Source organism: Callionymus lyra, chromosome 4 (genome assembly GCF_982586985.1).
Source record: "Callionymus lyra chromosome 4, fCalLyr1.hap1.1, whole genome shotgun sequence".
NCBI lineage: Eukaryota > Metazoa > Chordata > Actinopteri > Syngnathiformes > Callionymidae > Callionymus > Callionymus lyra.
In genome coordinates this window covers 24,518,783-24,532,090 of record NC_141821.1, presented here as the reverse complement: position 1 = coordinate 24,532,090, position 13,308 = coordinate 24,518,783, and the positions used below count along the sequence as shown (strand labels likewise).

At 44.7% G+C, this 13,308-nt stretch overlaps 1 protein-coding gene across 2 annotated transcripts; it reads left to right on the top strand.

Moving 5' to 3' along the window:
• The first annotated feature begins 887 nt into the window (after positions 1-887).
• LOC148082181 (melanoma receptor tyrosine-protein kinase-like) lies at positions 888-12,890 on the top strand. 2 transcript variants are annotated; one of them, XM_087789295.1, is made up of 27 exons: positions 888-1,140; positions 5,204-5,282; positions 5,343-5,547; positions 5,605-5,736; positions 5,797-5,865; positions 5,962-6,080; positions 6,468-6,609; positions 6,681-6,794; positions 6,866-6,992; positions 7,138-7,211; positions 7,277-7,367; positions 7,445-7,644; positions 7,710-7,842; positions 7,936-8,026; positions 8,093-8,250; positions 8,390-8,422; positions 8,501-8,654; positions 8,725-8,847; positions 9,824-9,922; positions 9,994-10,176; positions 10,251-10,406; positions 10,862-10,937; positions 11,015-11,161; positions 11,220-11,317; positions 11,556-11,681; positions 11,757-11,838; positions 11,901-12,890. In XM_087789295.1, exons 2-27 carry the CDS (start codon positions 5,226-5,228, stop codon positions 12,110-12,112), a joined length of 3,201 nt encoding a protein of 1,066 aa, XP_087645421.1. In that variant the 5' UTR covers positions 888-1,140; positions 5,204-5,225; the 3' UTR covers positions 12,113-12,890. The 2 variants fall into 2 exon arrangements, with proteins under 2 accessions (XP_087645421.1, XP_087645420.1); XM_087789294.1 differs by having other exon boundaries at positions 5,131-5,282.
• The last annotated feature ends 418 nt before the right edge of the window (positions 12,891-13,308 follow it).

Genomic DNA, 13,308 nt, shown 5'->3' with positions numbered 1-13,308 from the left:
ATCTTAAAGGAAATTGACCCTACTGGGCAAATTAATCGATATCTCCACTGTAAAGTATTTTTTAACTTATAGTTTAAAACCTGGTGAATGTCATATAGCTTTTCCTTGATTTTCTGGAACTCCTGTTGTGTTATCAGTTTTATCTTGACCTTTAAAGTATATACTTTATTGAATATTGTTTTGATTGTTTAAGCGCTTTGTGACCCTGGTCTGGAAAAGCGCTATACAAATACAAATTACTTACTCACTAAATTACTTACAATATTAACCCTTTTAGGAGGCTTGACCTAATACTACAGTGAAGACATATCATTAGACATATAATTTAAATGACATAATTACAGTGAAGTTAGAGAACAATAACCCAATATTTCTACAGTGAAATGCAAGAAACTTTGCTCTTTCAAAGACTTTCTGATTAATATAATGATACCAATATGCCGTGTTTTCTGAAGTTTTGGAGACAAATACCTCAAAAACAATATTTTTTATATTGTTTTTAAGGTATTTTGTAAATCTGAACATTTGTTGATTTTGAAAAGGACACGAGGATAAATTGTGAATTGAAACTGATCATCAGAACACATATGTTTCCTCTGCTTGTCAACCTCAAGTTTCCAACACGCCCTCGAGTGTCGCGTCAAACCAAGTGCGTGACTTATTACTCTGGAGTACATTCAAATAAATACATTTTCTAAAACGTTGAAATCGCCCAAACAGTGTATTTTTTCAGGACCTACAAACGACTGTGTACATCATTCGTCTCTGCGCATTTCTCTGTTTAAGGTTAGTTTTTGCGGGCGCGCACGTCTTTGGTACGCGCGTATGCAAGTGAGTGTGCGCGCGCCTCCGTGCGTGGCGTGTATGTGCTGCCCGTCCCACAGTCAGTGTGGACAGTCTGCACGAGTCAGCAGCACCAGGTGCAGTTCCTCATCGGTACCGGCAGCATCCGTGGCCACCAGAACCTCCTGTCCTGGGCCTGGATGGGTCTCAGGTTGAAGCCAGAAGTGGAACTTTGGGCGGTATAATAAGTGACGACTCGAGACGACATGAAACTTTGCGGAACCGATCCGCTGCGGTTGCTGTCGCTGACAATGGTGATTCTTAAGGTGTGCTTGAGCTCCAGGACCGGCAGGACAGGTAGGTCGTACCTTTTCTTCCTCGAGTCTTGACCTGCTGAACTTGCATCACCTGGGCCAGGTGGACCGGGCAACCCCACCACCGAGTGATGACGTCTTCGAGACACCAAAAAACAGTGTGACCTTTAACACACCTGTCGACCTGCTTACACTGTGTTTGTTTTAAGTTTGTAATTTAGGTTAGTGCGTGTTTACGCTGCGTGTTTATTTAATGTGTTTTGGTTGTGACATAAAGTACAGCTTTTTTTTTTTAATTTTTAATTCAAATCTTATAAGTGATTATTGCCTATAGATGCGTTCCCACTCCGACATGTGTTTGACCAAACATTGTGCAGCTTAACCTAATAGCAGCTAGCGTGTTACAGACACTAGAGGGCGTGTGTGAGGCCTCGTGACGTCGCATGGGTAGGAGAAGGGGAAATGTCGGGAATCTTCGGAATGTTCCCCAGGATTATTGAACTGCTGACTCGACAGGTTCTGAACGTTCTATCACTGAGACCGGCCCGATCACTACGGTCACAGGAGTCGCTGCAGCAACACGCCTGTTAAGCGCTGGCGGTAGGTCGCCATGACGACCTGTCATCTGCAGGACGGAACAAGTTCTGTGGAATTTCAGTTGCAACATAAAGATCTGAAGAGACAAACCTGTAGATCAACAAACAAACAAGCACTTTCATTTTCTTCCCTCCTTAACCAGGTTCTTCTTTCCCAATCCATCTTCTTCTTCTCTTATCCCTCTCCTTATGGATCTTTTCTCTCCTCAACCTTTTTTCAATATTCTTCCTCTTCACTCTCCATTTTTCCTTTTCATCTTAAATCTGCTACTTTATTTATCTTTGACCCTGCTTTTTCCATGTAAGTAAATAAGTAATTTATATTTATAGAGCGCTTTTCCAGACCAGGGTCTCAAAGCGTTTAAACAATCAAAACAATACTCAATAAAATATAAACTTAAAAGGTCAAGATAACACTGAGAACAACACAGGAGTTCCAGAAAACCAAGGAAAAGCCTGAACAAATAAAAATGTCTTAAGATGTTTCTTAAAGGAGTCAGTAGATCCATCAAACACAGAGAGAGAGGAAGATCGTTCCAAAGCTTAGGATCAACAGCCTGGAAGGATTTCTCTCCTCTGGTCCAGAAGCGTGTTCAGGAACCATCAGTAGATTCTGATCCACAGACCTCAGAGCCCGAGCTGGGGTGTAAGGCTGGATCAGATCAGTGATGTAAGCTGGAGCCTGACCATGAATAGATCTGGAAGTAAAAAACAGAATTTTAAAGTTGATCCTGAAAGAAACTGGCTGCCAATGCAAGGTTTTAAGGATCAGAGAAATGTGAGTTCTTCTACTAGAGCTGGTCAGAATTCTCGCTGCAGAGTTTGGTATCAACTGCAGGCGAGACAGATCCTTCTTGTTAAGACATGAAAACAAACTGTTGCAATAGTCCAGACGAGAAGAAACAAACGCATGGATTAAAAGCTCCAGATCATGTTGTGACAACATTTTCCTAAGTTATGAGATTTCTCTCAGTTGAAGGAAACAGTTTCTGGTCAGTTTTCTGCAGTGTTGAACAAGAGACATGTCTTTGTCAAATACAACACCCAGGTTTCTCGGGCTCAGTTTGACAGACTGACCTAAGTCACCCAAGTAGTGACTCAACCCTGGGACCTTATTATCAGGAGCAATAACCAGAGTTTCAGTTTTGTTTTCCACATTAAGCTGCAAAGTGTTTTCACTCAGCCATTGTTTGATTTATAGCAAACAACTGACTAAACTGTTCAGCCTCTGGGGCTTAGTTGGATCAAAAGAGCAGTAGAGCTGGATGTCATCAGCAAAAATGTGGTAAGAAACATCAGGAGTCTTTGAATGATTTTACCCAGGGAAATAAATTGCAGCAAAAATAATAAAGGACCCAGAACAGAACTTTGAAGGACTCAACACAACAGATCCATCGATTCAGACCTCATTTGATTGGCAGATACACTGAAACTGCTCCTTCTCCCTCTTCTTCTTCACACATCCATCTATTTCTTCTTCAACCTTTCTCATTGTGTCAATGCTGGGAAGCATTCACACAATTGAGTTCCTGTTTCTCTTTATACTTATTTTTCTTCCTCTTACTTCTTCTGACCTAAACTTTGTTCCGCTTCTACTTCCACAAATTTCATCCTATTTGAACCGTTCAAACTTTTATCAATTCAGCTCGTTCCAGTCATTCAGCTATGTTCTAGCTCTCTTTTATCTCTTCCCCTCTTTCTTTTATTCCACTTTTTCTGTGTTCTACCACTTTTTATTCCCCCCATTCATTTCAATGGGGAAACTCTTCAACTCAAGATTCAACTCCTTCCACTTCCATCTATCACTACTTTCCACTACTAATTCCACTACTACTGCCTTATACTTATACTAATAGTTTTACTTATACTTATACTTCTTTTGTGCTTATACTCCTCCACTTTTTCCCTCTTCCACTCTTCAACCCTTCCACTCCTCCACTCTTCAACTCTTTCACTACTCAATAGTTAAACTTACAGTTATACTTATAATTATAGTAAAACTTATACTTATAGTTATAGTTATAGTTAAACTTATAGTTATACTTATAGTTATACTTATAATTATAGTTAAACTTATACTTCTAGTAATAATTAGACTTAAAGTTATACTTATAATTATAGTTAAACTTAAACTTCTAGTTATACTTATACTTCAATTACTACATTCACTACTACTCCCACAACTACTAATTCCACTACTTCTACTTCAATTACTACTTCCACTACTACTTCCACAACTACTAATTCCACAAATACTTCCACTATTATTAATTTCACTAATACTTCCAATACTACTAATTCCACTACTACTTCCACTACTACTACTTCCACAACCACTTCCACTACTACTACTTCAACTACTACTTCCACTACTAATTCCACTACTACTAATCCAACTACTTCTTCCACTACCAGTTCCACTACTAATTCACCTACTACTAGGTACTCCGGTACTACCAATTGTGTGAATGCTGCTCAGCATTCACACTGCATTTTCGTCCAGAAATGCACTCTTTTCTAGTTCTTAAACGCTTCCCCAAATTGTGCTTTGGCTCTCTACCTCCTTCATCTTTTTCTTCTTCTCCCCCACCTGCTTATTATTTGACCCTCTCAACCTTGATTTATCTTTATTTTTGAAGATATTGGAGATGATTCGTTTTTTTATTTTGTCTCATACAATATCTAAAGTTAAAGTTGAAATCAAATACAAGCACAGTCACACTGAGACACATCCAAAAACACTGGTAAACACATATCTGAATACAGACAAATACTTCCTGACTGAATAACACTCGCACTGACACACAATGGCCCATAACCAAGAGGTAATTCTCAAACTCTTGACTCAGCGCTGCTGTCACATTCCACAAGTATGTGTGTGTGTCACAAGGTCAATGTGTTCTTGTTGTGACTCGCGTTGAGTAGAAAATCAGATTAAATGGTTTGTGTATGTAACTGTGAGCGCCAGACTAATGGTGCACAAAAACTCACGCAGACACTTTGTGGAAAAAAAATCAATTCTGTCGCAACTATTCTGAATGTTGTTGAACCTTCAAGCTGTGTGTGTTGATGTCATTGACCCACCGCTTTTAAAAACACAAGCTGTAAATCTGTGTGTGAGTGAATGTTATTGATCCACAGTGTGTTTTTGTGTGTGTTTAGCCTCGATGGAAGGTCAAATTCATCCTCAAACAAGTATCACAATAAAGACGATTAGATTTGTGGCGACTAACATGACTGGTCGCCTCTCAGTTGACAATGAGGTTAACATGTTTTATGTTTTGATATTGTGAGTCCAGATGTGAGCAGCAGATGTACTGTGATGTAGGTCAAAGCCTGGTCTGCAGACCCTAGGGGGTCTACATTCTGCTTTTTTTGTGTGAAAATCATGTTGAGTCAACGCAGAACAACAGTGCCCCCTGTGGTTGTCTCCTCAGTCTGTCAGGGTATGAGCAACCAGCTTACAGTGCTGGGTTCGCAAGAGAACCACTACCAGAACCTTGTCCGCAGGTTCTCCAAGTGCACGGTGGTCATGGGGAACCTGGAGCTGACGTATACGCTGAAGCACCACGACCTGTCCTTCCTGCAGGTCAGCTCTCAAAATTGACATATCAAACCGACTGGTCCGTGTCAACAAGTGATGTTTCAGGACATAGAGGAGGTCGGAGGCTATGTGCTTATTGCAATCAACGAAGCTCCGGTTATCTCGCTGCCGAACCTGAGACTGATCCGCGGCCAGAACCTGTTCGAGGACCGCTATGCCCTGTTGGTCATTTCCAACTACAACAGGAACCAGTCGTCTCCAAGCAACTACACGGGCGGCCTGAGGCAGCTACAGCTCAGCAGCCTGACCGGTGAGGTCCGCCCGGGCAGAATCTGACATCAGTACTTCAACTGCTGCTGTTTCACAGAGATCCTACGAGGGGGGGTTAGGATGTCCCACAACCACCTGCTGTGCAATGTGGAGACGATCGAGTGGTCGGACATCCTGGACAAGTCCAGTGAGCCGAGAATACTGCTGCAGCACCAACGTCCTCTTTCCTGTGAGTACATTCTGGTGCCCCCCTTTCTGCCCTCACACCAACCCGCTCTCTTGGCTGCAGGTCCAAAGTGTCATCAGTCCTGTGTCAGCGGATCGTGCTGGGCTGCCGGGCCAGAACACTGCCAGAAATGTAACATCTTGATATCACAGTAACACAAACATTCGCACTTACTAGTAGCAGCAGAGTTGTTCATCTTTGTGGTTCATGTCACATTTGATGTTTCAGTCACAAAGCTTCACTGTGCAGAACAGTGCAGCCACAGATGTCATGGACCTAAACCCAGCCACTGCTGCGACGAACAGTGCGCCGCTGGCTGCACTGGACCTCAGAACACTGACTGTCTGGTCAGTCCGAAAACACACCAGTTCTGTTTCAACTCTTTCTGTAACTGTTGTGGTCATAGTGAAGAATATGTGGGTGAAATGTATTATTTCTACGTTGACCACGTGGTTTGGCGTTCCTTCAACATTGTTTGCTGATTATGCAAGATGTTTGGCTATTGATGATGACTTAACACTATAATGTGTGACTTTTTTAAAATAATTTACTCTCCTAAAGAAGTGTCTTTAACTTGTCGTTAACGTTGACACTTTTGTGCACACCTAAATATAAGAACAACAAATCAAAGGTGGAGAGGTTTGCATTCGCTGCGACACAGAGAACATCTTGATTCTGGGTTGTCTTGAACCAACAGCCGTGATTGTGGGTGACAAGCTCATTGTTGTTCGCAGGCCTGCCGACTGTTCAACGACGATGGGATGTGCAAGAGCGCTTGCCCCCCCGAGAAACTTTACGACTCCAAAACTTTCCAGGTGGTCAACAACCCCAACGCTAGGTTCACATTCGGAGCAACATGCGTGAAGACGTGTCCACGTACGAGCACTTTCTGTTGTCTTTGTGTTGATGTGATCCCCTCGCTGGCTCAAGATTCTGGTCTGTCACAGACAACTACGTGGTGACTCGTGGCTCATGTGTGAGGACCTGCGAAGCTGGCATGTTTGAGGTAGAGGAGGATGGTGTGCAGCGATGCAGGGTGTGTGACGGACCCTGTCCCAAAGGTCAGAGTTCTGACGACCGAAGACGTGATGGTAGAGGACTGGGTTCCAACCCGTGCGTCTCTGTGTTTCAGTGTGTGATGGGATTGGTTTCGGCTCTCTGATCAACACTATCGCTGTCAACGCGTCAAACGTGGAGTCTTTCAGGAACTGCACCAAAATCAACGGAGATGTTTTTCTAATTGACACCTCCTTCACCGGGTGAGTCTCCAGAACATCTTATATTCTACAGACCTGGTCCAGGTCTAGTGGCGAGAGTCTTTAAACCTTAGGCCCCATCAGGCCAGTGAAGCCTCTGTGCTCTAATCAGAGCCAGGACTGAAATTGAATTTATTTCTTGACTCAGAGACACCCACGAAAAGATCCCGGCCATGGACCTGGGAAAATTGGACTACTTCAGGACCGTCAAGGAGATCACTGGTAGGTCTGACAGCAGGTTTCTTGCAGAGATGCTGACACAGCATGCCCATACGTCCAACCCACAGGTTTTCTTCTGATCCAGTCGTGGCCCAAGAACCTGACGTCTCTGTCTGCCTTTGAAAACCTGGAACTGATCCGTGGACGAACTACCCATTCGTGAGTAGTGACGACAGAGAATGAAGTGCTGATGTTGCAACTGTGTGTGGGTAGTAAGCCCACATGAATTGTGTCAGTCGTCACAGCCTTGCAGTAGTCCTGGCCCAAAACCTGCGCTGGCTTGGGCTGCGCTCGCTCCGGGAGGTGAGCGCGGGCCGGGTCATGCTGAAGGACATCCCAGAGCTTTGCTACACCAGCACCAGCCAATGGACACGCTTGTTTAAGTCGACCGACCAGGTTGTCACGCTGAGCAACATTGCCCCCCAGGATTTTTGTGGTGAGTTCTTGTCACTGCAGCTAAACTGGTCACGTGATTCCACCTCTGTCCCTTCATCTGTCTAGAGCAACACAACCGAACATGCAACCCACAGTGTTCACAACTTGGCTGCTGGGGACCTGGGCCACACATGTGTATCTCCTGTCGGCACTTCAGCCGTAGGGGGCGCTGTGTCACCCACTGCAACCTGCTACATAGGTGAGACATGCTGATGCAGACACAAATAAACATACATAGAAGATATGACTGTGTGTGTGTGTGTGTGTGTGTGTGTGTGTGTGTACCCTGTAGTGAGGTTCCGGAGGCAGAGCTTAATGGCGTATGTGTTGAGTGTCATCCAGAATGCCTGAAGCAGAAGCAGAACCAGACCTGCAGTGGACCGGTACTAGCTAAGTCAGCAGTAATGCGTGAGGGAACGACCTGATGTCTCTGTGTTCTGGGTGTTAAGGGTCAAGACCAGTGCTACCAGTGTGCCCACTACATGGATGGTCCTCACTGCGTGTCCCGCTGCCCGCATGGCGTTTTAGGAGACTCTGACATGGTGGTTTGGAAATACGGTGACGCGTCTGGAAGATGCCAGTCGTGTCATCAGAACTGCACTTCAGGGTGAGATCTCCTTCAGTTATGGATCAATACCAGCCCAACTCCCATGTATGGTTGGGTGTTGGAAGGGAGGGGGAACTGTTGACAGGGGTCTTCTGGAGACACCATTTAATCGACGAGTCACCTGTCTTTTCTGTTTCAGGTGTTCTGGTCCAGGCTTGTCGGGATGTACTGGGTAAGTGTATTTAGCTGTTATGTTGTGGTGCGAATTTCAGTTGTTGTATGTGCGCGTTGTGTGTCGTGTCTTAAAAAGTGTGGTCAGCGGCCCCTCTCAGTCTCTGCTGCCTCTGCTGGTGGTTGGGCTTCTGCTCTTCCTCGTGGTTTTGGTACTGGTGGTTCTGGTGGTGCTCAGACGAAAGAGAATCCAGAGGAAGAGAACTCTGCGGCGCCTCTTACAGGAAAGAGAGGTAAGTACTCACAAACATGCACTGTTGCACAGGAACAGAGCATTGTGTGTGTGTGTGTGTGTGTGTGTAGCTGGTGGAGCCTCTCACTCCCAGTGGTCAAGCCCCAAACCAGGCCCTGCTGAGGATCCTGAAGGAGACGGAGCTGACCAAGACAAGAGTTCTGGGCTCCGGAGCGTTTGGAACCGTCTACAAGGTGGAGCCAACATCTGTCTCTACATCCTGCTTTCCCTCTGTGTGAATGTTTGTGAGAGTGTGTGTGTGTGTGTTCGTCTGATTGTGTTGCAGTGTTCGGAGAAATGCTTTATTAAACAGTTTGTTTCAGTGACTATGTTACCTTTTGCTGTAACCAGTGCTTTAACTAATAAGTTAGTCCAAAATTGTAAGGTGTGTATCTTTACTGTGACCTTGTTACTTCTCATGCATAACTTGGTTTCCGTGTTTGACGTCACGCTCTCACGACTTCATAATGCTTCTCATACATCCGTGTTAAATACGCTGCTAGTGACTGCTGATCAACTGGATTAACTCACTTGGTGAAGCACCGGAATCATATCAGTTCATAAGCTTGTTGCTATCAATCACTCATCTGCACCCATCGGTAAACATTGGAATTGTTTTAATATATTGTAATCATTTGTTATTGTTGTTTATATTTTGTTTATACACAAGCCCTGTTATAAATCATTTTACTTAATTGTATTTCATATGACACTCACTTATTTATTCCACACCTCCTCAAAACCTGTATTTTTTCTATTATTATGTACTATTCCATTGTAATCTGTAATGCGCCATTCTTTCCTTTTTCGCTTTTTTAATGCTATTTTCTATTTAATTGATGGTTCTTAAACTTATTTTCTTGATAATATAAACACAGCAAACAATCTTACACTCGCTTGCACACAAATTTGCCTTTGTCCCTATTTTACAAAAAAAGTATGTTCCCTAATATCTAGTTACTTTGAAAGTAACAATTAACTTAGATTAACTGAGCTACATAAATAACTTTAAATAACTTTCCCAACACTGATGAGTTCATGTGTGTGTGTGTTTGTGAGCATGTGTCTGTTTCACTGCCTGTGTGTGTTAACGTGTGTTTTTGTCATGGTAAGGATAGGAAGTGAAGATCTGTGGGTGTGTTTCTCTGTGTGTGTTGATGTGTGTGACAGGGTCTGTGGACACCTGATGGACAGGAAGTGAAGATCCCTGTGGCCATTAAAGTCCTGAGAGAGTCCACTTCACCCAAAGCGAACCAAGAAATCCTGGATGTGAGACTTTTGTCTGAGTTCATGGCAGCAGCTTGTGATGAGTGACCTCATATATATTTGTGCTCGTGAAGGAGGCGTATGTAATGGCCAGCGTGGATCATCCTCATGTGTGTCGCCTGCTCGGCATCTGTCTGACGTCCTCGGTTCAGCTCGTCACTCAGCTGATGCCGTTTGGTTGTTTATTGGACTACGTGCGGCAGCATCGTGGCATCGGTGCTCAGTGGCTCCTCAACTGGTGTGTGCAGATCGCCATGGTGAGTGTTGACACACACACACACACAGACACACACACACTGGTACAAACTCTTACTTCTCTGTTTTTGTTCAGGGAATGAAGTACCTGGAGGAGCGTCACCTGGTCCACAGAGACCTGGCGGCGAGAAACGTTCTCGTGAAAACTCCAAACCATGTGAGGATCACCGACTTCGGCCTTGCTAGACTCCTGAGTGCTGATGAGAAGGAGTACCACGCTGAAGGAGGGAAAGTGAGTTGTGTGTGCATATGTGTGTTGGTGCATGTATGTATGTGTGCGTGTGTGTGCTAGAGTTCAAAGAAACTAGGATAGGCTCCCCCCCCCCTCCCCCCTTTCCCCATCCTCATCGTCAGTGACAATGAAAACATAAACACCAAAAAATACAAGTAATGCATGAACAAAAAGAGAGGTTCAGTATTAATATTGCAGCAGCAACACAACAACCTCTCTAATAATCTGGAAAAAAGTGTCGCTTGCGGGGATGGAACCCATGATCTTGTGATGGGAGTGATGTGCTCCATCCATTCATGAGCTACTGTAAGTGAACTGCTGATGTGAGTTATTAAGAGACAACTTAAAGATGGATGGGTGAATATGAAGTAAAGACAGTGGTCTGTGCTACTCTGAACTTTAAAAAAAAAACGTGGATCTGCTGCCCAGTCCCACTCAGTCTCTGGTCCTCTCAGGTTCCTATCAAGTGGATGGCTCTGGAGTCAATCCAGCAGTGGACTTACACACACCAGAGCGATGTGTGGAGTTACGGTGAGTCCACCTTCTTGGACAGAAGGTCCACTACAGTCTGGATGGTTTTCTCTCACCATTCTGTGCCTGTACTCAAGGTGTGACGGTCTGGGAGCTCATGACGTTCGGGTCCAAGCCATACGACGGGATTCCTGCCAGCGAGATCGCAGCCGTCCTGGAGCGAGGAGAGCGACTGCCTCAGCCTCCCGTCTGCACCATCGACGTCTACATGATCATGGTTAAATGTAAAGCCGGGGGGGGGACATGGTCTGCATCACCAGACTGACACGTGTCTCGCTACAGGCTGGATGATCGACCCGTCCAGTCGGCCAACGTTCAGAGAGCTCATCGCCGAGTTCTCAAGGATGGCCCGAGACCCATCTAAATACCTGGAGATCCAGGTGAGGATGAAGATGTTGTTGAAGAAGAAGGTGGTGGTGAAGATGATTAGGATTTAAGGATTTTTTTGTTATTCCATTCACCAGGAATAGAGACATATTTGAGGTGCAGTGAGACAGTTACAACACAAGCAATAATAATAACACATTTTGTTTAGCTTCTACTCTGGATGCGCCGCAGCCATCAGAGTCCACTTGCACAGCGGTTGTGACAATTAATCTGATGATGATGTCATCACAGGGGGAACTTCCAAGTCCCAGCGACCGGAGGTTTTACTCCCGCCTCCTGAGTTCAGACGATGGTGCCATTGATGCTGAAGAGTACCTGCAGCCATGTCACCGTGACAACCACAGATGCGACTCTACGGTACAAACACACACACACATCACATACATAAACCCACCGCACACACTTGTGTGACCGGGTTCTTCTTGTGTCCAGGACCATCCAGCCAGAGGTGGAAGCCGTTACATCACCGACCCGACTCACCCCACCGTCTACCCCGAGAGCCTCTTCGTCCACGGTAGGAGTCATGTGATGCTCTGAAGTAATAATGTGACCTGACATGTTGTGTGTGTGTTTCAGACTACATGAACCAGGAGGACACCAACCAGACCCTCTTCAACCCAAACTACGAGGAGCAAGACCAGGCCTGGGGGGTGCCCCAGGGCCCAGAGTACTTGAATACGGCTCAGAGTTCTGTCCCACAGAGTTCCAGCCTGGACAACACTGACTTCAAGGAAGACTCTCGGTTCCTGGAAGCCAGTGAGGACCATGAGTACTTGGGTCTGAGCTGACCCACTTCTGTAGCAAGTCGAAGAAGGAGCTCAGAGCACGTGTGTTTCAGTTTTAGTGTTGTTTTAATTTATATTTTGTACAAGTGCAGCTGATTAAATCAGGACAATGATCAAGTGTTGGCTCGAGTGATGACAGCAGACGACGCTGTGGACACGCTGACATTCTTCACCTGCCCAGGTGGACCTCACAACCTTACTTCTTATGGTTGACCTCCCCTTTACCCCTAATGTGAGCAGCAGTGCAACATCCCAATAACTGGGATGTCTTTCTCGTTGAGTGTCGCCCCTTCCACGACTGTCGTGAAGGACGCAGGAAAATCGTTCTCAACATGTTTGATAAGCTAATAAGCTCACCAAAAACTCACGGGATTGTTGAGCGACGCCAGGAGCCTGAGAGTAACCCCCCCCCCTTACTCCTCAATTTTAATGCTCAGTGATTTAAACATAATTTACAAGGATCACACACTGTTTTACATTAGTGCAGGTGATGCACAAATAAAAATACAAATACAGGGTTATTAACACCAGCTTGAAGAAGAAGTTTTTGAGGCACACATGGTCATTTCACAAATTGCGTATTCATATTTGGTCAATTAGTTTCTGAATTCAATTGTATTTTAATTCTCAATTAATAACAAATTGAATGATCATTCTGATGTTGTTGATGTTGAAATTGAAGATATTGTTTCCCCCCAGGTGTCTAAGCACTTCCTAGGGGTGCGGTTGTGCCGGACCTCATGAATGTTTATTTACAAAACGAGATAAAGGCTTTACTTGGGTTGGTGTCACATTCTTTTTTTTTTCCCTGTAACTTCAAATAATTCTCAGTATATCTTTGACCAACTGCTGCAAAGTTTAATGCATTGATGCATCTCTAAAAACAGTACCACTAGGGACCGCCAAAAGGTCAACAGGAGCAGAAACATGTGTAAACATTGGAGCCATATGATGGATCCATGCGCGCCCACGTTACATCCAGCGTCCTGTTCAGAAGAAGATGTTATCACCTCATATACTCACGTGGGATAGGACCACGTTCTGCCGCCAGTGTCAGTCACCTCTGAGAAAGAGAGTGAGTCACTAGTGTTTCCAACGAAACGTGAGTCACAGTAACAGTCAGTTGACCTGTTACCTGTCGTCAAGGCAGCGCTGATGGCATCTTCTTCCTCCTTTTGTTTTGAAAGTCGCACATCGGA